This window comes from Pholis gunnellus (genome assembly GCF_910591455.1).
Source record: "Pholis gunnellus genome assembly, chromosome: 17".
In the NCBI taxonomy this organism is placed as follows: Eukaryota; Metazoa; Chordata; class Actinopteri; order Perciformes; family Pholidae; genus Pholis; species Pholis gunnellus.
The window spans coordinates 5,984,134-6,007,260 of record NC_136544.1 but is presented as its reverse complement, the minus strand read 5'-3'; the positions used below and the strand labels follow the sequence as shown (position 1 = coordinate 6,007,260).

The window sequence follows — 23,127 nt, the reverse complement described above, 5'->3', positions numbered from 1 at the left end:
TTTGGGCGGATAGGTTATAAATACTCTCACTGGTTCTGTTCAGTATTCAGCAGTTATACTTGAAAAAACTAAGAAAGCTACATGGATGTTGCTCACTGCTGCTGAAAGCTCGCAGCTGAAACATTCGAAATGTCAAAATACTGAAATAAGTGTTAAAGTGGCAGTAAACATAGCTGCTAAAATGATAGTTTAAGGGAAGTTTAAATGTCAATGTAAGTGTAAATGAAGTAATTGCACTTGTAGTTGCTTTCCTTAATGTGAAACGTGTGTATGGGTGTGGTGTGTCCATACTTAACGGGACCTGTGGTGCTTTTTATCAGTGTAAATTGTTTTGGTGTGAGTAGTTTTGGAGATGTCTGCCTTCTCTCCAATATTAAGGGACTATATATCACTCTGCTTGTTGTGATCAAAGCGCCAAAAGATACAATTGAATAACTCAACAGCAATGTCTCTTTCCAGAAATCATGACCCGGTTACTCATGATGATCCACAGACCTTGTTGTAGGAACTATTTTCTTTCTTATGAACGACACCGGACGACCGTATCACAGAAGGAGGCGTTCATCTACACTTAATGCTGCTAGCGCACGCCCGCTTCCTTCTTGGCGGCGACACGGTTGGCGGGTGTAGTTGGCGAGAGAGAAAATAGTTCCTACATGAAACTGCTCACAACAAGGTCTGAGGATTATTTTGAGTAACCGGGTCAGGATTTCTGGAAAGAGACTTTGCTGTCGGAGTTTTTCAAACGTGTTCTTTTGGCGCTTTGAGCACCACAAGCAGAGTGTCATAAAGTCCCTTTATTTTCTCTAGAGAAGGAAGACATCTGTATGGCTGATACCTCCAAAACTAGGCAACTCACATAAGAACAATCTAGACTGATAAAAAGCACGAAAGGTAAAGAGGAAAAAATATGTTTTTCATTTTAGGGGGAACTGTCCCTTTAAACTCTAATGTTTACTCTCGTACACCGGACTCTCTTGACGAAAAAAAAGACCACAATCTCAAAGAGACCGCCTGTTAAAACAGAAATAATAATAAAGAGATACACGTATATGAACTTGAGTACAGGAAGGTCAGATACACACAAATAGATAGAGACAGACAAAAATACTCTGGGTGTGGACTGGGAGACTGAGGTCACTTGTTTGCTTCTGGTGAGTTTGGAATCATGCAGATACACCAAACAGCAGTCTGAGTCAAAGGCTCGGCAGAGTACCTGGTCAGTATCATGTCAGGCTGCCTCTGCCACAGGTATGAGCCAGCAGGATAATAACAGGCTTCGTGAGAGGATTTACCTGCCACTGCGGTGACACTGAATGGCAGCTGAGCCTGCCTGAGTTTGTGGCAGGGCTACTTGTGTGGCTTCGCACTGCTGGGGTCATGAGGCTTCACACACACACACACACACACACACACACACACACACACACACACTACCGCCCGGCCTCTTTCTCAGAAATGAAACGGATCCTCTTCCCCTTTTTCTTTGCGCGCGCTGTTATGAATGCGTTTTAATGAGGTTGTCATGGAAAATAACCTTTTTCATATGTAGACCAGGGGACTCAGAGAGCTGGAATGCTATATAATCATCGCCAGCGCTGAAATGGGGAACTGACTGATGCCCCTTGCCATAGTAACACACTTCAGCTTCCTGGGCCTTCAGGCACGTCGCCGATTTCCATGACGACACTATCACGCTCCATGGGAACCGCAGTAAATATAGCAGCCATCCATTCATGTTCAACAGTCTTTCAGACACCACACCTTGATCGCGCTGCTTAACGTTCGACGTGCCACGCCCAAATCCCTATGGGAAAAAATGTCAGCCCTTTGGAAATTTCGCAATTCAGGGTTGGGATTTACAAGTTGTCTAATCTTGTCACGATTTACAAGTTGTCTAATCTTGTCAAAATCTACGCTACGTCTACTACTACGACAAGCCCCCCAAAAAAACTAAAAAACGAGACAAACATCTCCACCCAGGCCGACAGACAACTCCCTCCGTGCATGCAGAGACGATGCATGCGATCGCTCCAGGACCTTCACTGTTTAAATTATTCCTTTAAATGATACACCCTACAAATACAAATGCTTGTGTGAAACTACATGAGGATCATCTAGAGCGCAGACAAGAGAGACTGACTGAGAAAAAGGGAGAAGTGAGAATGTGGTCGAACCTGATTCTGCTGTGAGCTGGTCGACCCCACCTTGCAGGTGAGGTAAGGTTTGTAGTGCCGTGTGATACGGCACTCCCTCCCGCCTGTTCCACACAGCAGAACTTTGAGAGTTACTGAGTGAAACCAATGCCTGTTGCAGTAAAAAAAAAGAAAAACTTGAGTTATGCAAGGAAACAGGCCTTTTACTCAGATCTTGGTGTATTTTTCGGGGAGAGGAAATGCCATGAGTCATGTATTGGTCAGCTATCGTTTTTTTCAGAGTGAAAACTTGAGCGGGAGTTTGACGCCACCGTCTACTGTGTCTCGCGGGTGAGGGGGGGGGGAGAGGGGGGGGGGAGGAGGAGCTTAACCACAACACTTTTTTTTTAAGATCCAAACACAAGTTGGCAAATCACATGCCTGTGTAAATACTGAAGAAGACCAATGGGGCGGCTTGCCAAACAAGCAGCCCTTTGTTGCGCTGCCATTGCTGATCACTACTGGAAGAACCAGAGTCCTAAAGGATCACTTGTAACAGTTGTGATATTGTCTGATCTGCTAGTGTGTGCACAAGTATTAATGATGATGCCTTTAAATACTTTCTCACGGTTTGCTGGTTCAGGGTGGTTCTATTAGTGTGCAGTTCACGATACACCGCGGGGTCATTACAGAGCTGAATGCAGGGCTGCTATTCAAAAGTGGACTGAAATACACTTTGACATTTTACATTGCGGATATATCTGTGGCCTCTCAGGAGGATAATTACTGTAACTTATCCAACATCCTCAACAAGCACTCTTGTGTATCAAACCTGTGGCATTCTTGCATTTTTAATTACTGTTTTGTCTGTTAAGTTGGCAATGTCAGACGCACACACATGTTAAATTGTCGTCGGCTATATCCCCCCCCAAAAATACACATTTGTTGTAAATAGACAAACAAGGTAAAGGTACGTTGCTATTTTGAGTTGAGTAATATCAAAATCCTTTGATGTTGTGCTCGTGTAGAAGCTCGATGAGGGATATTTCAACACGACTGCGTGAGACAAAGCCAGCAGAGCGGTGCCTCCATGCCAAGGGGAGTGAGCCTGACCACAGCCAAGTCACTGCTGCTTTGCACAATAGTGAAGCTCTCTGTCTGTGGTCGACTGTCTCACTGTGCTCATTCCTTCTCCTCTTGCACAATGTCGCACCCTGCCCTAAGATTTCTAAACCTCCTATTATAAAAACACAGCCCAGAGTGTGTATTCGCAGGATTTACAGGGGTCATTTTCAAGCGAGTGTTCTGTTAAAACGCGACAGAGCAAACACAAGGGCCCGTGTCGGTAGCTTGGTGTGTTGTAACTCTCACCTCGCCCCCCCCCCCCCCCAGGCTGTCGACTAATTGGAAAAGTCGACCGTCGCCCTCCGCCCCTGCTTCCAGTGTCACCGGGCTGGGGTTTTATGATAAGCTATGTACAGGCATGTCAGTCACACACATTCTCGAACACACATACTGTCGCACACGCATACCTTCGTGTAACATACATGTACACATCCTCATCTACCTGCCAAGGAAGTGACACATGGCCCCAGTTTCTGGAAAAACAAAGTAAACACATGCATATTGTATAAACATACTGCATGCTCATCATTCTGTAAGGGAGCGACACATTGCTGAACCTGGAGAAACAACGACGCACACACACACACACACACTCACACACACACACAGAGTTTCCTTTCCTTCTGTCCTTCTCTCAGGAGTGTGATGATCATCAGTTTCATTTTCCAGTAATGGTCACCTCCCCAGTGTGTGTCCATGCCGTGGCCTTCGGCCCAACAATAACTCATTAATTGAAGGCTGCCTCATTCTCCCCGTAAATAAAGGCCTTTAAAAAAGTTAAAGTGTTCAGTTGTGGACAAAGAAGCAGGATGACAACCACTGGTTGGGCAAAAAGTGACGATGCAATTCAGCTAATTATGACCCGCAGTTTTATCACGAGTATTGGTTGTTTCTAATACTCAATACATTCCATATGGTGTTCCACAGGGTTCAATACTTGGGCCACTCCTTTTTTCATTCTACCTGTATACCTTGTATATACTGTACACAGACATGTGTACGTGCATGTACTGTAAGCACCTACTTCATGTTTCTAAAGTCATCTATAACATAACCCATTCAATATCTGCACTGTTTACAATTTAAAGTGAGACTTGACTTGTGTGCTCACGTTGTATGTTTTTGGTCATTGTTGCACACACACCTATTATTGTCACCTACATGTATGTACATATGTTCAATGTTTATTTTACCCATCATTGTTGTCCTTGTTATTATGTCTATTTCTATGTTGTGTGTAAGTGCATCGTGAGCTAATTCCCTGTATGTGTACACATAGTTGGCCAATAAAGCGGATTCTGATGATCCGAACAATTTCAAATGTTTGGTTTAATCTAGTCTGCATCCTTGTTTTTACTGAATCTTACTGAGCGCTTCTTTTTTATTTATTTTTATGACACTGTTTAAATATTTAAAATGCATATATTTATATATATATATACACTTAGAGCTGTATTTGTATGAAAGGTGCTATACAAAAAAAAGTGTATTATCATTATTATAACTATCACTATAACTATAACTTTCATTTTTTTTCCTTTCATACCGTTAGATTGTGTTTGAATTGTTGCACAAAACTCAACCTTTGTGTTTGTCCCGAGGGTGAAATATTGGAATCAGAGAAGAGAGGCTACACAACGTGGCACAGGGCAAAGACCCATGTCGGAGGTAGACGGGCCGGGGGTAACTTTGAGCGAAGGGGCAATCAAAATCAAATTAAGACCTCAAAGAATATGCTAAACATGTAGCTGAGAGAATGTCTCTCAAAGCCTGGGCCCTGTTGGCTGCCCGTGCTTGTGGTTTGAATAGAAATCAGCCAGGAGCGGCTTCAGGGGGAGTCTGTCATGAAGGGGACACGGAGCACTGTACTTTTTAAACGCTGCAGTACAGCTTCCAGTGGGGGCGAACATGTGTGTGTGTGTGTGTGTGTGTGTGTGTGTGTGTGTGTCAGTTGTGGTGCCTCAGCCACCGTTTACATTCAACAAAAGAAGAATTCCTTATATTTAGTCGAGCCGGCATGTTTCCATGGTTACTGGCCAAGGGTTTTCATACTTGATTCACTTCCTCACCCTGAGCCCTCTTTTTTTTTTCTTTTGTAGACCTCAGTCTGTTTCTTTTCCCTCCCTCGTGGACATTACTACATTTAACTCCAGTTTGTCCTCACGTGATTTCTTCTCCTCTTTTGGAAAGCTGTTCTGCTCCTCCTGTTTCCTGCCCGGTGCCACCCCTGCGTTCACGTCGCCCCCACAAAGCCTCGCTCTCTCAATGAAATCCAGACATACACACTGTACTCTCGCTCCGACGCTCAAGAAAACAACTCCTGGCTGTAGCTAGGCAACTCCAAATATGAGTCATCTCACTGCCGCGCCCATCATCAACTGATCATCCCTCCCCCCCCCCCCCCTCCCCCCACATACCCCATTGACACACACACACACACACACAGCCTCTTTATGAAGTGTAGTTGTTGTCAAGCATTCAAACTGTGATTCCTGAGGTGAGAGAGAGAAAACTGTGGGAACATTACTCAGTTGATAACATCATGACCTCAATGTGATGACTGGCCACAGCTTGACAGAGTCACTAATTATCAGATGGAGAAGTTGGCAGTTAAACCAACAGGGCTCTTGTTTCCTGACGGTTTGGTCGCGTACAGTAGCACACAGAAAATATCTGGGGGGGGGGGGGGGGGGGGGTTCTTCTCATGAATAGGCGGAGCATCTAGAGTCTATTCAACTTTTATTAGAAGCATTTATTTCCAGGCCAGACGGCAGTTGGGAAGAATACTGGCAGCAAAAGATTTTAGTTCAGTTAAGTATATAACACCAAACTATGAAATGCGAATGAATGTAAATGATATACAGGAGTTAGGTGGTAAATTCATCTCTGATGTGACTTAGTATATGACTTATTTCTATCAATCAGATGATGTGTGCAGTTTGACAAAAGAGACAGATTTTTTAAAAAGAGGGCAAAGGTCAACGGGTGGTATGTCAGGGTGGAGTGAGATCTGTCAGGAGTGCAGACATGTTTTTAAGTTAAGAGTTAAAACATATTTTTTAATGAAGAATTCAACTATACATGATGGTCAATTGTATTAAAGAGATAAAAAAAAGCAATTTCTGAGGGTACAAATGTATGAATAATGTGTGTGTGTGTGTGTGGATAGGTCTCCAGTGGAAATGATTAGTGCAATGTAGTACCGCCCTCTAGTGGACAGAGAAGTAGATTGTGATCAAAGTTTTTAATAGTCCATACTCAAAGTACACGTTTCAAAATCCTAATCCTACTTGAGTAAATGTACTTATTGTGCAGAAAACGTTCTGACTGATCATTTATCATATGTTAGATTGATAATGATGTGAGCATATGTGTTGTAGCTGGTCTAGGTGGAGCTTGTTCCCTTTCAAAATATCACAAAATAAATCTAAGGGGTCGACAAATTTATATACATTTTTTCTCTAATCTTTCCTTTTTGTGAAACTTTGTATAATTCTAGCAGCTATCTAAATAAATCCCTCTAAATTCTAGAGGGGAAATCTCTGGAGGATCTGCTTTTTTTTTGTGAGAAGTCACAAGCCGAACATGTTTTAAACCACCCATTTAATCTTTAACAATGAACTGCGTTTTTTTTAGGAAAATATAAATGTTGTGGGGTTACAAAGTGTTACAAACATTTCGCTCTGTAGTGGAATAGAAGCATAAAGTAGCAGCTAATGATAGTATTCAAACGTTAAGTACATGAGTAAATGCACTTAAATCAAGTTAAGTGGTGACTTGAATCCTTCAACGTTCATTAAACACACTTGAACGTGTGAAATCTGTAACCATTATACTAATTAGTGGCAATTAGCGCGCAGGTGTGTTGGCAGGAAGTCTACAAAGATACCGCTGCCGGTCCCTCTGTCCCAGTGTTTTGGTGCGCAGAGAGAAACTCTTATCTGACATGCATTTGAAACGTTTGCAACAAACCGGATACTTCGGCGTCCTTCTCATTTACACCATCACCACCATAACTTTCCCCTCAGTGGGCCGGTGTCAGCCCTCCGTTGATTCCTCCCAACCGAACGCTCACCCGTCTCTGCACAATGACCGGAGCAGCGTTTTGACGACAGAAGGCCTCCCTCGCCCCTCTGAGCGAGAGGGCAGAGAGCGGCTACAGCGCGACTCAAGGCGGGGAGAAGAGTCGAGACATCGCCCGTACTTTCACAACTTGGAAAACGGGGACCAGACACGGTCCGACACCTCCGGACTGACGCCCAAACCCATTATAGCGTCTACGTCCGCTGACAAAACCGTCAAAAACCGTAGCAAACCGAAGCGGAGCGACGCTCCAAATGAATATTGTGGCAAAGGGAAAATTGAGCATCTTGTTCCCGGCGCGTTTTATATCACTGGTCAACTGGAAACGAGCCTCAATGTGGGCTACCATGCAGACTCTGCTGCTTCAGGTGAGCTGGGCTCGTAGTTTATTCCCATTGAAGTAATGTTAGGTTTTCATATGAAAGGTATTTGCTTTGGTGTATTAAAAAAATCACACAAAAAAAATATGCAATGTGTACAGAGATGGTTATCTACAGAGATAATGGCTCATAAAGCTGTGCCTTTCTTTTCAATGGCAAACCTCCCTAACAGGAGAGTAGAAACCTCATTCAAAGCATTATTGGTTATGGTTCATTTTTGTTCACCAGTCCAAGCTCGGGGAGGCCGGGAGAGGGTCAGAGGTCAGCGGCTCAACGGCTCAGAGGAGAGCTGGCAGAGGCTGCAGCCCGTGGTGCAGTGCGGAGACAACGCCATGACCCTCACTGTCAGGAGGAGACGAGCTGTCCAGCTACAGCTGGACCGAGGTGAGGCTACAGCCCCCCTCCCCCACACACACACACACATATGTGTCTGGGATGGTGACATTGTTATACAAAGCTTGACTTTGGAGATACGCCACACAAAATAGTAGCAGCTTGGTGTGGACTCAAGTTTAACCAGATTTATTTATTTTTGTCATACGGGTAGAATTAAGGTTTTGGTGTCTCTTTGTGTCTCAGCGAACGAGTCCTCCGTGCCGCTGTCCCAGCTGCCACCTCAGTGTGGCTTCTCTGTTCAGACCACGTTGAGAGACCTCAGTCTGATGGCTCAGTATGATGCCTGCCATGTCACACAGGAGGTACGGTATCCACGTCTTATGTTTTATGTCTGATAACGATGCACAGATTAGTTTTTTACAGGACACTTCGACCAACTAGCTGTTTTTGCTCTCTACATTTTGATGGTCAAAGTTGTGGGAAATCGGATCAAATTGGCAAGTTTAGTTTATTTACCTTTTTTTTTGTTTCTGATGTTCAAATGGAGGATTTCTCATCCCACTGAAGCCTCTCTGTTGATTGTTTCTTACAGTGACAGTGTCTTTTCCTTTGCACTGAACACAACCTTTTTTAGTAACAGGGTTAGGGTGAATCATACATTACAACTGAAGTGACTCACTACGCTCTAATGTCATCTTAACCGGATAGTTATGGAGTGGAGTGATGACTCATGTTTTTAATGCATATTTAATGAGAAGAGCTTGTCTAATGGATTTGAAATAGTTTAGCCAGCAGCAGTAAAAGATATAAAAGGATGCTGTTTAAAACGTGCGTTTAGGTTGACGGCTATGCGTTGCCTCTGCTGTGGAGGGGTACTCCGGTCAAGATGTCCTGCCCGGCCCCTCAGATCCAGCCTCAGGCCGGGGGCCCTTCCTCCCTCTGCTGCTCCCCGCTCGGTATGACCTTCAAAGTGCAGGGACTCCATGCTACAGAGGAGCTGAGGATAAATGGTAAAACCAAAAACGTTTCCCTTTCATTTCTATTAGTTCACTCAGATATTCTTCTTCTCTTTTTGTTTTCCAGACTTTTAAAATAAATATGACTGTAGTTTTTTTTTTTCTTTTCTCTACAGTCCGTGGAAAATGGACCCCTCTGGGGGAGTTAGCTGAGCTGTGTGGCTACACGCTGGACAGACGAGATGCTGAGATTATAATCGCTGCTCCGTTCATTACCTGCGGCGTCGCCGTAAAGGTGAATTTCAGAAAGGGAACAACTTATCAGACATTAATCTAGTCCTGAACGTGGTTATTTTCTACAGTCTCACACAGAAAATCTCATCTTTTTTCCCTCAGGATGGAAACTACACACTTTCTCTTCAGATAGGAGAGAAGACATTCAGGCTGACATGTCCTGTCTCTCCCCCTGAAGAACTCCCCCTGACCCATCAGCCTGTGGTCAACAGCCCTGATCATCTAACCAGAGGGCCAGCAGAGCACATGCCACAATCCCTGGAGCTACTTCCATGGGCTCCACCGTTCTACCTGGCCCCACCGTACTATCCCCAGCCTACATATCGCCACAAGTATCCTAGCCCTGATGGACACACTGCAGATAACCCTCCTCCTCCCTCATCTCCGACTACATTCGGTCGTCAGCCTCTCCCTGCCGTTGATTCCCAGCCAGACTATCAGAACCACTACTCTTTGCTGATTCCTGTCGGGGAGTCTTATAAATATTTTGGTGTCTCCAGTTCTCTGTCATCTGCAGATGATGCGGCGGATTCAGGTCGGGCGTATCTAGATCTGCCAGAAACTCCCGTGTCGGGTGTCTCCGAGAGGCACAGCGCTGCCCGTTCTCTCTCAGATGCAGGCCTACCGATTCCAGTTGAATCTCCACCTCCTCTCCAGCCCCATAGCCATGCCTTCAATCCATACTATCACTACTACCATCACCCTAAAATCCCTCTTCCTGGCCCACCTCAAGACCCTGATCCAGGTCTTGAAAATCCGGTGTTGCCCCCCAACATGCAGCTGTCCAAGGATCTCCGCAGAATTAACTCGCACCAGTTCCTTCAGCCCGAGCCTGAGGCGGCACCTCACCCTCCACAGCCCTATCCGTACCACTACTCCTATTACTTTCCACATATTGCATGGGGCGAGGCCGAAAGATTGGCTCCTCTCAATCCCGACACGGCTGCAGAAACAAATTTGCCTGATAATCCAAATTCAAAATCCAGCTCGTCACAAGTTCATGACGGATACAACTTAAATACTGATGGTGATTCTCAAAACTTTCAAAAAAGCAGGCCAGAAGGGATCAAACTGAATGATGATGATGTAAAAGCAGTGCTGGATGACAGAGAGAGACCCTCTGCTCCCGTGGCCCCAGCAGTCCAACCTCCCCTCCCCCTCACTCCCCCTCCTGGACCCGACGCTGCTGCAGCTCCTCGTCCTGAACAACCCTCCTTCCCCACTCCATCACCCTACCATAATCTTCCTCCTTACCCATTCTACTACCACCCTTACTACTATTATTATTCCCATTATAACACTTTGCAACATCCATATGATGCTTTTGGACGTCCTGGTGGCGAAAAAGCAGAAGAGAGGCTGGATAATGAAATGAAAGGTGAAAAACCAGCAGCTATTATTTTTGAAACGTAGCTTTTGGTGTCAGTGTCCTGACTTCAGATCACCACAAGGGGGCAGACAATTATTGTTCAGCCAGGCTAAAGGTCTGGAATCTATTCTGGCTGTAACTAGACACCTGAATGGAAAACCAACTCTGAATTTATGAATCTGTCATCGCTCCTGCCGCTGAATAGAGCCATTGAAGTATAACTGGCTCTCCCCTCATTGTTTGCTCTCTGCCATCAGATCAGCTCAAGGCCGTGCCGTCCTCTGCCTCGCCCCCGGGCCTCGGCCCTGCGTCAGATTTCGACTGCCGCGTCTCTCTGGGCTGCTGCTCGTACACTGTGAAGAGTGAGTCCCTCCCACAGCAGATCCTGTCAACACACGTCTGGAAAAAAAATGAACTGACAATGAAGAGAATTGGATGATTGTGTGTGGGGCTTTGAGGCTAGAAGCAGACGCCCAAACCACCCAATTAAAAGCATTAAATGTGTGATTTTTGCCAACACTTAAATATTTGTACTTTATTTTAATCAGAGGATTTTTTTTAAACTGTGGTCAAAGCAAAACGGCACAGCTCAGGAATGACTGTTTTGTGTGTGTGTGTGTGTGTGTGTGTGTGTGCCCCCCAACAGACTGTACAATGGGACAGCATTTAATCTTTGCGCTGCCGGACTCCGTGGTGGAGCCCACAGTGGCCCCCCCTGCTCATCCCTCTGAGCTCAGCCATGTGTCCTGCACACTGCAGAAGCTGACCTCTGACCGGGACATCTACGCCGTCCCCCTGGACGGCTGTGGAGTAAGCAAACGTGTAAGGAACTCTCCAATGTGTAACGCGTAAAGGTAGCGCCCCAAAAAAAGGCAGGCAGACCGTGACGACGCCTCGTGAAAGTTATTCAACTTTAACGTGGCGGAATAGAGTGATGCTTTGACTGACCACCATCTGATCACTTTGTGACATGATGGAAATAATTTTTTCCAACTTCATATCCTTGTCAGGTGTTTGGTCAGACGGTGGTTCATCTGTTGGAAGTCCATGGTATCCACTCTCTTCAACGGGACCACAGCTCTGAGCCCGAGAACTCTCCTGTCAGGTATGGCATTACTAAATAAATAAATGCAGAGTTGGAGCATCTATCATTTGGGCATGTTTTGTTCAGCTGTATGAGTTTGGGCTGCTTTTTCTTCTTTAATCGTGTGCTTCTTTACCGGCGGACATGTTTCTTTCTGCTGTTGGCTTTGTGTTGCAAATTTATTTCGACTTCTTTTAGACTAGAATCCAGTTCTAGGCCAATGACTTCAACAGATCATCTACAGACAGAAGTCAGCTGATGCATTAATACATGTTGATGCAATCAGTCAGACAAAGCATATTTCTGAATGTTTGTTTAATTTTTTGATCCCAGGAAGTTTCGAAGCTTTCAAATGGCACTTGGCCCGGAGGTGGAGTCAAAGCTCAGGCCTAGATTCCAACACATGTTCATTTTACTTTCATTTCTTATGATCATAGGCATAGAATCTAACATAAAATAGAGGAAAATTGAAAACACAAAAAAATCCACCCCTTGCAAAATATGTTACCTCTATTTTTACAGTCAAATGCTACAGTCGCATGCATGCAATTATCCCAAAATCACAGCTTCACTATCTCAGCGTTTGTTGATTGCTGCACTGCCATCAGTCAGGAAACACAGCTGCAATCATTCAAAGCAGCAGCTCACAGAACACCATCAGACACACAGACGCATCTCAACCTCCAAAAGATGCAACATCAGAGGATAAATGATAAACATTGTCCCAAAATAAACGAGCTGTGATGATTGCTGTCTGTCAAAGATGCTCAGCTTAGTTTTGGATATTGAGACACGCTGCAGCCACTCTGTTGATCCATAGGCTGATGGTGGAATGTAGCTCCTCCCCGGGTTCTCCAGGTGAAGTGAAGCTCCATGTGATGGGTCAACCTCCTCCCCCTCCCGTTCACTCTACACCAGCCACTGTCGCTGTGCTACTGAGAATTGCCACAGGTGATTGTCTGTATTCTCTTTTTAAATGGCCCCTCATGCCTCACAACACCGTAATACTGTTCCAATGTTCTCTTCCTCGTAGACGAGTCCTTCACCAGCTTCCACCCCGAGGCTCACCTGCCTCTCAGCCTCCTGCGAGGCAGACCAGTCTATGTGGAGGTGAGCCTGCTGGACCCCCCCGAGCCCGGCCTGGTGCCGCTGGTCCACTCCTGCCTGGCTTACACTCAAGCTCCATACGCCAGCTGGATGCTGGTCTATGATGGGTATGTTGTGTAGAAATTAGTTGTTTGTATTGGATACCGATGTATAGTTTGTATTTTCATTGAATTCTAATGAAGTCCAAGGAGCCATTTACAAAGTTCTCCTGTAGAGATTTTCAGTTGTAGCTGTGCTCTCACCGCTGTGTGTTGTTCAGCTGTCCCAGCCGAGGTGATTCAGAGCCGCTTCCTTCCCCGCGCTCTGACCCCCTCCCCATCCGGAGGTTCACTATCTCTGGCTTCCTGTCTCTGCACTCAGAAAGTCCCCCATACATGGCTGAAGGAGGATACTCTCACCTGGAGGATCCAGAGGTACCTCTCACTTAATGTGCTCATACAAGTAAACATCTATTGTTGTCTTTGAAGTTCAGGCGACCCTAAAGACCATCCATAATGTGGTGGCTACATGTAGACTAGGATTAGTGTAATCGTGCCATAAAACCATTTCTTTCTTTTTTTTTTCTCCTCCCCTCAGATCTACTTCTTGTGCTCAACAGAAGTGTGCTCTGCTGCAGATGGTGACTGCACTGTACGCTGCATCAACAGTAAGTTTAACACAGTGGAACCATAAGGGAGGAACTAGTTGGTCCAGTAGTCCAACAAGGTTCTTATACATTGATTATATACACTCACCGGACACTTTATTCGGTACACCTTGCTAGTACCGGGTTGGACCCCCTTTTGCCTCCAGAACTGCCTTAATTCTTCGTAGCATAGATTCAACAAGGTGTTGGAAACATTCCTCACAGATTTTGGTCCATATTGACATGATGGCATCACGCAGTTGCTGCAGATTTGACGGCTGCACATCCGTGAAGCAAGTGGTCTTCACCACGTCTATAGATGCCTAAATGCATTGAGTTGCTGCCATGTGATTGGCTGATTAGCCATTTGTGTTAACAAGCCATTGAACAGGTGTGCCTAATAAAGTGGCCGGTGAGTGTATATATATTTTTTATTATTTGAAGACTTGTGGGTTCCAGACTTAAAGTCTAACTCAACAAAAAACTATTGTTCCTCCAACAATAAATCTGTGATCCACTGAGAATCTTCTACACTAAAGCTGCACAGATGGATTCCTTTTTGAATGTACGAAATGTATTGTGGCTACATAGTTTACATTACCCAATGTAGTCATTATATTTCACCAAAGAGCTTTATAATCATCAGGCCCAGTCAGTCTCGAGAACTTTAACATTAACTTCTTTTTTCCTCACAGGTCCCAACAGTGATGTGTGAGCAATGAAATAAACTCTCTTACACAGCTGCACTCTTGTTTTGTTTCATGGAAATAACAGATACACAAGTCTTAGTGAAGAGGAGAGGAAAAGCCCTCGATAGACTATTTATTCAAAAACGTGTGAACGTTAAAACAATATAGTGCAATGCAAATAGAACTACAGTAGTACGGGAAAGAAAACAAGCGATACACAAACAATTCAGCTGTCGTCTTTCTAAACAGGACCCTTAATGTACTTATTTTAGGCTTTTGGCAGGAACAAAAGGTTTAACTAATGTCTCTTAACAGCAAGATGTTTCCTAGCGTTTACAGGAAGGCAGCACAGCTTTAAAGCACTCGGCATGTTTATACAGTCAGTTTAACAGCCTCAAACAGTACCTGATGACTGAGGGAAGCCTGCAGAATATTTCTGTCACACACAAGAAGACTTTGTTTTCTGATCTGTGGCCCCTCTGGGTGCAACACCCTAACTGGAAGACATGACACGGAATGCAATTGTTGCAAAACTAAAGCAACGTATAAATGACTCGTGTGACATTACGCCCCTACAGCACAGAAATTAACAGTAAGAAGAAAGTTATGATAAAGGGAAACTTCCATTTCAACGATGTGATCTAACTTTAAATAATTATGAAATGGATTGTAATGAAAATGTTCTTTTTTTGCATTTAAACACACAATACGAATTCAAGTGGCGCTATTTGCCAGTGGCTCAGTCAGTATTTAACTATTTCATATGTAGACAACCGACAAAAACTGCAGCAGCAGTGTCGTTCACTTACAACGGGTCACATTATAAGCACAGTGATGTTTGAGGATATTGAATTCAGTTCTAAAACGAGTGTGGTCAGTAGTTCACAGCAGATGAAAATTAGCCTCTCTGGCTCACTTACAGTTCAACTGTTGATTGGTGTGCATTGTCCCTGAGAAATAAATAAACAAACAAACATACAGAGACAAATCTGTAAACTCATTTGCTGGTTGAGCCTGAATTCCAGCGTTGGCCGTCGTCGGTGAGGCAGAGGAGGGGCAAACTGAATACGCGGTGCTGAGACGCAGAGACCTGCTGGTCTCTCTTGGTCTGTTTCAGGAGGATAATGGCGCAGACCAGGGCGATAATCTGTAATGCAGACACAGAAGGAGGAGGGGAACCTGCTTCCCACTCGTTATCCCCTCCAGGATTGAACCAGCCACCGAATGAGTCAGTGTGAGAGCGGTACCACCCCATGCTTTCAATTTGCATGCAGCCACTTGTGTGTTAATTTTTGAATTTGTGAGGAAAATGTTAAATGATGAAGTAGAGGTTTAAAGGAAAAATCCAACCCTGGATATTTATTCTTTAACTGTATAGATACAGATTAAATAACATAATAAAAACCTTCACTGATGGGTCAACAATTTAAAAAAAATTGTATAGCTTTTTTATGTAGTGATGCATAATCCGTGAAACGTGTGCAGTAATGTTAGCTCAATAAGAAGCCATTGCTCTTTGATTTAAAAAAATGTCTCCATGTCTTAGAATATCAGAATTTGACAAATAACCTGTGGTAATTTAAACAAAATTCAACAACAACGGTTCCAAAAGATGGAGTGTTGTCATGATTGTGCCTTAGGTCCTTTTTAAAAAGGGTGGATTTTTCCTTTTAAAGCGAGCTGGAGACGCCCTGCAGTGACCATGCAGAGAGGAGCTGAACATGTCCAGCAGTGAAGAGAATGGAAAAACACATAGATGTGTATTCTCTATGCTAGAGCGTCATGGAATCAAATCAAGACAGCGTGAGAGTGAAAACCTACAAGAGCGCGCTAGGACTAAGCCAAAGGGATGTTAGCCACAGGGAGAGGGGTGGAGACGACTGGAGACGACTGGGTAGGGACTGGGTAGGAGGTGGAGACGACTGGGTAGGGGTAGGAGGTGGCGATAAATCCGTGCTGAGGGTTAGCCAGGACAGGAGCGGACTGAGTCAGGATGATGCACTGAGCAGGTAAGTTGGACAGACGGAGCTTTCTAATGAGGATTATGCTGCAAACCAGAGCTGTGAACTTTGGGCACCAAGGATGGGGAGAATGAAAAGAGTGAAAGAAAGCCAGGGGGAGGACGATTGGTTAAGAGAGACGAGGGGGATTTAGAGTGATTAGAACACGGTCATATATATTATGAACAACATGAGCAAATTAAGCTTGTGTAAAGGCAAGACACTAAATGGAAAAGATAAAAGATATCGGTCTCACTTTTCCTCCTTGCCCTCCACAGCTTTTCCTCCTTGCCCTGATATTATAAAAAAAACATCCAGTGTTTAATTAGCATCATATTATAGTCCGTTTTGACTGTAATATGATGCTAATTAAACACTGGATGTTTTTTACATTATGGACTGTGTTTTCAATACAGTATAAATAAAGCTCATTGTTATTGGTTTTCAGGCATGACAATTTTCAAAGCACTTTACAGTGAACAAGAAGTTGTGGTGAGGCAGCTCAGAATATGGTTTCACTTATAACTACACTGAGTCTAAAGCTATGTGAGACTGTAGCAGGCGGCCACATCCGGTTCTGTAAAGTGAAGCCAATCTGATATCCTCTCCTCCAGATAAAGTTTTTGGAGGATAACACTCAGTCTTCGTACCTGTAGGCCGCCGTTCCTGCTTTAACTATGAGCCAATCGAAGCAAATGATCTGTATCTGGCTCCTGATTGGCCATCTGATTTGGTGGTTCTACAGCATTCAGTAGCATCTACAGTACAACTCTATTATTAGCAAAATGGGCACAATGTTTTGTTTTTTTAAAAAGGTAATTTGTTTGGTAAATAATCTTGTAAAAACATTTTTCATTCACCAGTCTATTTCAGCCAAAACGTTGACTTCATCTACAGCGTCTAAATGTGTAAAGGTGCAGCACGCAACACATTTGCTTACCAAAAGAACTCCAGTTCCAATAAAGATGCCCAACATCAGTTGACTGATACTGTCAAAGACACTCAGGATGGCGTCAGGACAACTCTGTAGCAACAAGACAGGAGAAACTGTTAGCATCCCGGAGTCGACAGAATACAGCCGCTCAGTTTCCAGTGGTGGCAACAAGAAAGGGGGTTTATTTATCCTCAGCCATCCTACATTGAACTAGTGTGCTAAGAGAACACAGATAACGCAAAGGTGAACTCAAAACCATTCTAACACATACACCATGTTCATCACAACAGCTTTCTTGGCACCAACTTACATCCATCTTGATTTGCTCAAAGAAACCATCCGGTGCGGGACAGGTTTCTTTAGCCAACTCTACCAGCGGTACCCCGGTCACTCCACAGCAGTGAAGCTACACAGGAGGGAGATGAAAGTAGGTTAAGAACTCTGTCAAAGAATAATCACTTTTGATGTCTCACTTCATATCATTAAAATGGAGCCCCAAAGAGCTAAACATTAAATAAAGGAGTAATTATGAAATAAATGTGAATACATTTTCTAAAATATACAAATAATTTAAGAAATTTTAAATTCTTATGAAATAATAATCTCTTATTATAGTCATATCTTTAGCAGGTCATTTTTATTTCATAGTGTCACTTTTCCCTTCGGTGTCGTCACTTGTCACACGGCCCCAGCCTCTAACTGGCGAGATAAACGACTGCCACCAGATTTAGCCAGTTAGCACCTGTTAGCTAACACAACAACAATGTCAAAGTTACTCTGCAACAGTTATCTAGCTGCTGCTGTGACACGTTTGCTGGTTAATTAGTTTTATTTGTGAAAATGTCCCCGAGAGAGACACCGGAGTCTTTTTCTGTGGTCGCTCAAGCCAACAGGAGCTAGCTAACACTGCTAACACTGCTAACACTGCTAACTCTTCAATTTAATGCTAAGTCATAATTAAAGCTCTCAACCCAGTCTAAATAATAAACCAGCTAAGTGAAATAAAACTTGACATGAAATAGAAGTGTCGGTGAGAAAACGTCAATATGAAATAAAAACTGACTTTTTAAAGAGTATTTTTCCAAGAATAATAAATGTGGTTATTAGGCTATGTTAACGAATAACGAAATAGCATTTCATAGTAATGAGCTGAATTTGAATAGTTCAACTAGAAGATTTCACAAGAAATGTTGACAGTGTGGCTGCTACTGCCCGAAGACACTGCAATATATATATATATATATATATATATATATATATTATACGCCACTATTACCAGTAGTTACCAGTAGTATCATTGAGGTTCCATTGAGATATAATTTCTGTCATTATACTCTTGGATTGAATCTTGTATTTGTAATGGACAGTCTTGAATTTGAGAGCAGCTATTGCTTCATAGAAACACATAGTTGACAAGGCATGCGTGTGTGTCACTGTTTACCATGGTGATTGGGGCAAATTACATGACTTTTGAAATGAGATATACATCTGTATTTGAGATATATACCTTTGGAAATTACATTTCTGTATTTGTGATGGAACAACTTTAACTTAACATTTCTTAACATGAACCTCATTCTGAGAGGAGACAGAATCAAAGGGGAAAGGTCCTCTAAAAAGACCTGAATGACTGTATGAGAGAGACACAGACAGACAGAGGGACAGGAGGTCTAACGATCTTTGCCTGAATATCTCCACGTCCTGTGTGTGTGTGTGTCAAATGTGTGTGAAAAGCTGGACATCGTAAGAAAGGGTCGGCCAACCCCACAGCTAGCAGCCCTGACCCAGCCAGGAAAAGGATTTGTACGACAGCATCAGAGAAGCGTTGCACATTTTATGTCTAAGAATGCGTTTTATTTGCGACTGAGCGTCTTGGTGTTTGGAGCTAAGCTGGATTTGCTAACCTGAGTTGGCTAACCAAGGCAGCAACAAGGCACCATAGCATGACAGGACACTTACAAGCTACGGTGCTTTTGAAAACTTTTGCTGAGACCCGAGTGGATCTACAACTCAACGAACATGTTCACAGGAGGACCTCTTACTGGAACTGAACCGCACCGATGTACAACCGCGTCATTAAACTCTTTGTAAACAAAGAAAGGAGGATGGACTTTGTCTTTAAGTGAACAGCAGCTTTGGTAAGTGAACTGTTTTTGTGTTTTTACATCGGCAGTAACGTTACTACTGTGTTAATCTGTCTATGGTGTCGTTTTTATCCCTCTGATGTGAATAATATTTGAATGGCCTGTGCTCTTCAGTGTGTGGCAGAATAAGTGTTTTAGCGCCGCAGAGTTGCTGGATTGATTTGTCATGCTTTGTTGTCAAATAAATATATGACTGGGTCTTGTGAGTTTGCTCTTGTCATTGTGTTAAGTACGTTGATTTTGACTATATGCATTGTCATAATTAGGTTATTAGGAGGTGGTTCAACTGTAGTAGGACAGCACTGAAGGTCCAGGTATAAAATGCACGGCCCGCCACTGGTCAAATAGGAAGGAAGGAAATAAGAGTTTTTGCTTACCATACTGTGGATGAATGTAAGAATGACATCAAAGACCCGGTCTGTTCCTCCGCCAGCCACATACAGAGTATACAGGCTAGTGTAAAACTCCACAATATTCTGTCTATCCTTAATAATACAAATGAAAACATATTATCATGACAGTAAATATGGAGTATTTATGATTACTTCTTTGACTATTCTTCATGCTTTTTTTGTGATCCTCCCCTTCTTTTCCATTTCTCCTCTTACCTTATTGGAAGAACCAACCACTCCGACAGCAACTACAGCCACCGTCAGAATGAACAGAAGGACAGAGAACTGAAAGGAGGAGGGGAGGTAAAGAAACCGGATTAGAAAATCTCATGTTAATAAAGTGATAAGAAACAAATAACCAAACAACGGTAAACCACTGAATGGTCAGTGTTATCCAGATGTCCTAGTAATGACTCCTCCTTCCCCAATCTGTGCTCAAATCCTTTATAAGTCGTACACAACCTTTTGTCTTTTCTTTTGTCAAAGTTTCTTAATTTCAGTATCATAGGACTCACTCGGTACTATTAAATAGTTTTTTCCACCACAAACTTGGCGTCACGAACAGGATCCCTTGAAAGATCGTCAGGAGCCAACAGCAGTCAGGGAACTGGCCCTCCAGAAGGAGACTTCTCCTACCTGTACCTCCAGACAAAATTAAGAGAGAGAGGACCGATTCGCGGCTCCTGATTGTCTTCAATGGGATCCTGAAGGATCTGATTGAGTCCAGATAGACTTCTAAACATCCGGTGAGATACAAACATTTTGAAAATTGATGCCGAAAGATTGTTCACTGAAAGTCAAATTGGGATTCAAAATTGTGCTGAATTAGGAAATAGAATAGTTTGTCAATATTAACAGGCCTCTTGTGAACATTTCTTGGCCTCATTTCATAGAAATATTCTTGTTCATGAAAATTTAGGTCAGCGTATTGTAATATAGAATACTACCTTCAAAATATTGTATTATTTTGTCCTTGTTGAAGGTGTAACGGACAAAACCGAACATCCTCTGTTTCCTTTTCCTTTTCCCAAATAAACGCAGAAATAGTTCTGTGCTAGTGAGTGTGTACATTGTGTTCGGCAGGCTGTTGTGATCACACAACAGGAGAAAAAAATAACAAAAAATGTGGCCGTTGCCCCACATTACAAGGAAGTTAGCGTGCGAAGACGTCTCACCACTAGCAGAGCACATCTTTTCTCATTGCAGGCGCCGTATTCTCCGAACACCACCACGATCAGCATCACTGAGCCGAGAGCTATCAGGACAGTCACAGCTGATAAAAATACAAAGAGAGAAACACAGATATGTGATCGAATGCGTGTCAGAGGCAAAATATCCTCGTGCGGTTATTTTTGGAGGAATGATACAAATTTGCGTAGCAAAAAAAGGTACTGACCCATCACAAATGCACTCGAGTTGAGGGCCTCTGTTTCAAAGATGCCTCTGGTGCCGTCGCTGAACCTCAGCCACAGGCCGAGACCCAAAAAGGCAAACCCCACCAACTGCCGAAACACAGAAATAACCAATTGAAACCCCATTCTCAACGTGCAGTTAAATATCCTGGCTACGCGTTTTTTTACATCTTTAAACCTGTAATGTTGGGTACATGGTTGATTCAGATGTGGTGTTTATTCACACCATGTTGAATAACAGGTGGCACGAAGGTAAAAAGACAAACAAAAGGCTTTGAGATGACAGTCAAATGACAATAATACACTGGAACACAACGCCATAGCTGGGGGGGGTGGAGGCAGTATTATATCATTAAGCATAGGTGTAACTGGGAACCTGAGCCGGTTTTCAACAGAAACAAAACCTAATGGGAGCCAAGCAGCAGCCTCCTGCACTATAAACAACTTTTACTTTAGCCAATAAAAAAAAAAAAAACTGCAGGCTTTCCCCCCATGACATTTTACAAAATAAAATAAAATACATAGGCCAAGTCAAATAAGTTATCATTTTGGGTTTTCCTTCAAAACGCAGTAATATGATTTGACAGACTTACCGCAAAGATGAGGTTGAATATGATGAGGGTGTATTTGCAGACGCGGCCACATTTATCCAGTGCCATGATGAGGAGCAGCGGGGTGTTTTGCTGTTTGTACTTGTGACGTCTGTAAAATGTAGTAAACGGATTAGTCTACCTCATCACTTCTATTCCTTAGTCTGCTATAAGTATGTTAAATAAACACGCGTGTACTCACATGCTCTTAGGGTTACATTTGACATGTAAACGTCGTAACAGCTCTCTTTCTCTCTAAATTGGTCGTGAGCCATGCTATGAACGACGTTAACAGTGAAATCAAATAAATACCTTGATTTGTTGCAGATGTTCGCGGTTCCTCTCCTCCAGCAGTCAGTGTGAAGAAAAAACAGCTACAGGTTCACTGTACAGTACTTATACAGTCACGCCCAGACCCTTTGACTCCGCTCGGTCATTTCATTGGCTGTGAGGCGTGACTGACGGAGCCCATAACTTCTGTATTTGAGATACATAATTTTGGAAATGACTTCTGTATTTGTGATGGAAAGACTTGAAATAGGCTGGTGAATGAAAAATGTTTTTACAAGATTTACAATTACCTTTTAAAAAAATGTTTTGTGTGCATGCTACTGAATACAGCTCATTATGAAGTGCAACAAAATGCAAACGATAGCAGAGTTGTACTGTAGATGCTACTGATGTGTTTTGTTTCGATTGGCTCATAGTTAAAGCATTATCTTATTTATTTGAATATAGAATAAAGCGGCCTACAGCTACAAAGGCTGAGTGTTATCCTCCAAAAACTTTATCTGGAGGAGAGGATATCAGATGGGCTTCACTTTACAGAACCGGCGGTAGCCGCCTGCTACAGTCTCACATAGCTTGCTAGCGCGGCTTTAGACTCGCAGTGTAGTTATAAGTGAAACCATATTCAGAGCCGCCTCACCACAACTTCCTGTTCACTGTAAAGTGCTTTGAATATTGTCATGCCTGAAAACCAATAACAATGAGCCTTATTTATACTGTATTGAAGACAACACAGTCCATAATATAAAAACCATCCAGTGTTTAATTAGCATCATATTCAAGTCAAAACTGACTGCTGTGGGGGGCAAGGAGTAAAAGTGAGGCTGGGTGGGGGGGAGGGAGGGGGAGAGAAGACAGAAACATAATGTTTGACACACACACAGATATTAAATGACAGGCTTGTGTGTGTGTGTGTGTGTGAGAGAGAGAGAGATTGCAGAGGACACAGAGAGAGAGAGAGAAAGAGACAGACAGACAGACAGGAGGTCTAACATTGCTTTTGACTGAATTTGACTGAATTTGACTGAAAGTCATTTGTGTGTGCGTGTGTCAGTGTGTAGAGAGGGAGAGAGAGACAGACAGAAAGGGCCTTTCTCAATACCAAGTACGCCAAGTACGGACTTGTTTACTTGTGGAGTATATACTTGTGTCATAACACAATAACAGCAGCGTACTTGATGACA

At 43.3% G+C, this 23,127-nt stretch overlaps 1 protein-coding gene across 3 annotated transcripts; it reads right to left on the bottom strand.

The window, feature by feature from the left end:
* Positions 1-14,291: 14,291 nt before the first annotated feature.
* LOC306709920 (CD9 antigen-like) lies at positions 14,292-22,192 on the bottom strand. Of its 3 annotated transcripts, XM_079178239.1 has the most exons (10): positions 21,968-22,192; positions 21,659-21,767; positions 21,050-21,155; positions 20,829-20,926; positions 19,870-19,938; positions 19,639-19,746; positions 17,428-17,523; positions 17,124-17,207; positions 16,440-16,476; positions 16,074-16,250 (listed from the first exon to the last, which is right to left on the bottom strand). In XM_079178239.1, the coding sequence occupies exons 2-10, from the start codon at positions 21,722-21,724 to the stop codon at positions 16,216-16,218; spliced, it is 699 nt and encodes a 232-aa protein (XP_079034365.1). In that variant the 5' UTR covers positions 21,725-21,767; positions 21,968-22,192; the 3' UTR covers positions 16,074-16,215. The 3 variants fall into 3 exon arrangements, with proteins under 3 accessions (XP_079034363.1, XP_079034364.1, XP_079034365.1); XM_079178237.1 differs by lacking the exon at positions 16,440-16,476 and having other exon boundaries at positions 14,292-16,250; XM_079178238.1 differs by lacking the exon at positions 16,440-16,476 and having other exon boundaries at positions 14,292-16,250; positions 21,659-22,192.
* Positions 22,193-23,127: the final 935 nt, after the last annotated feature.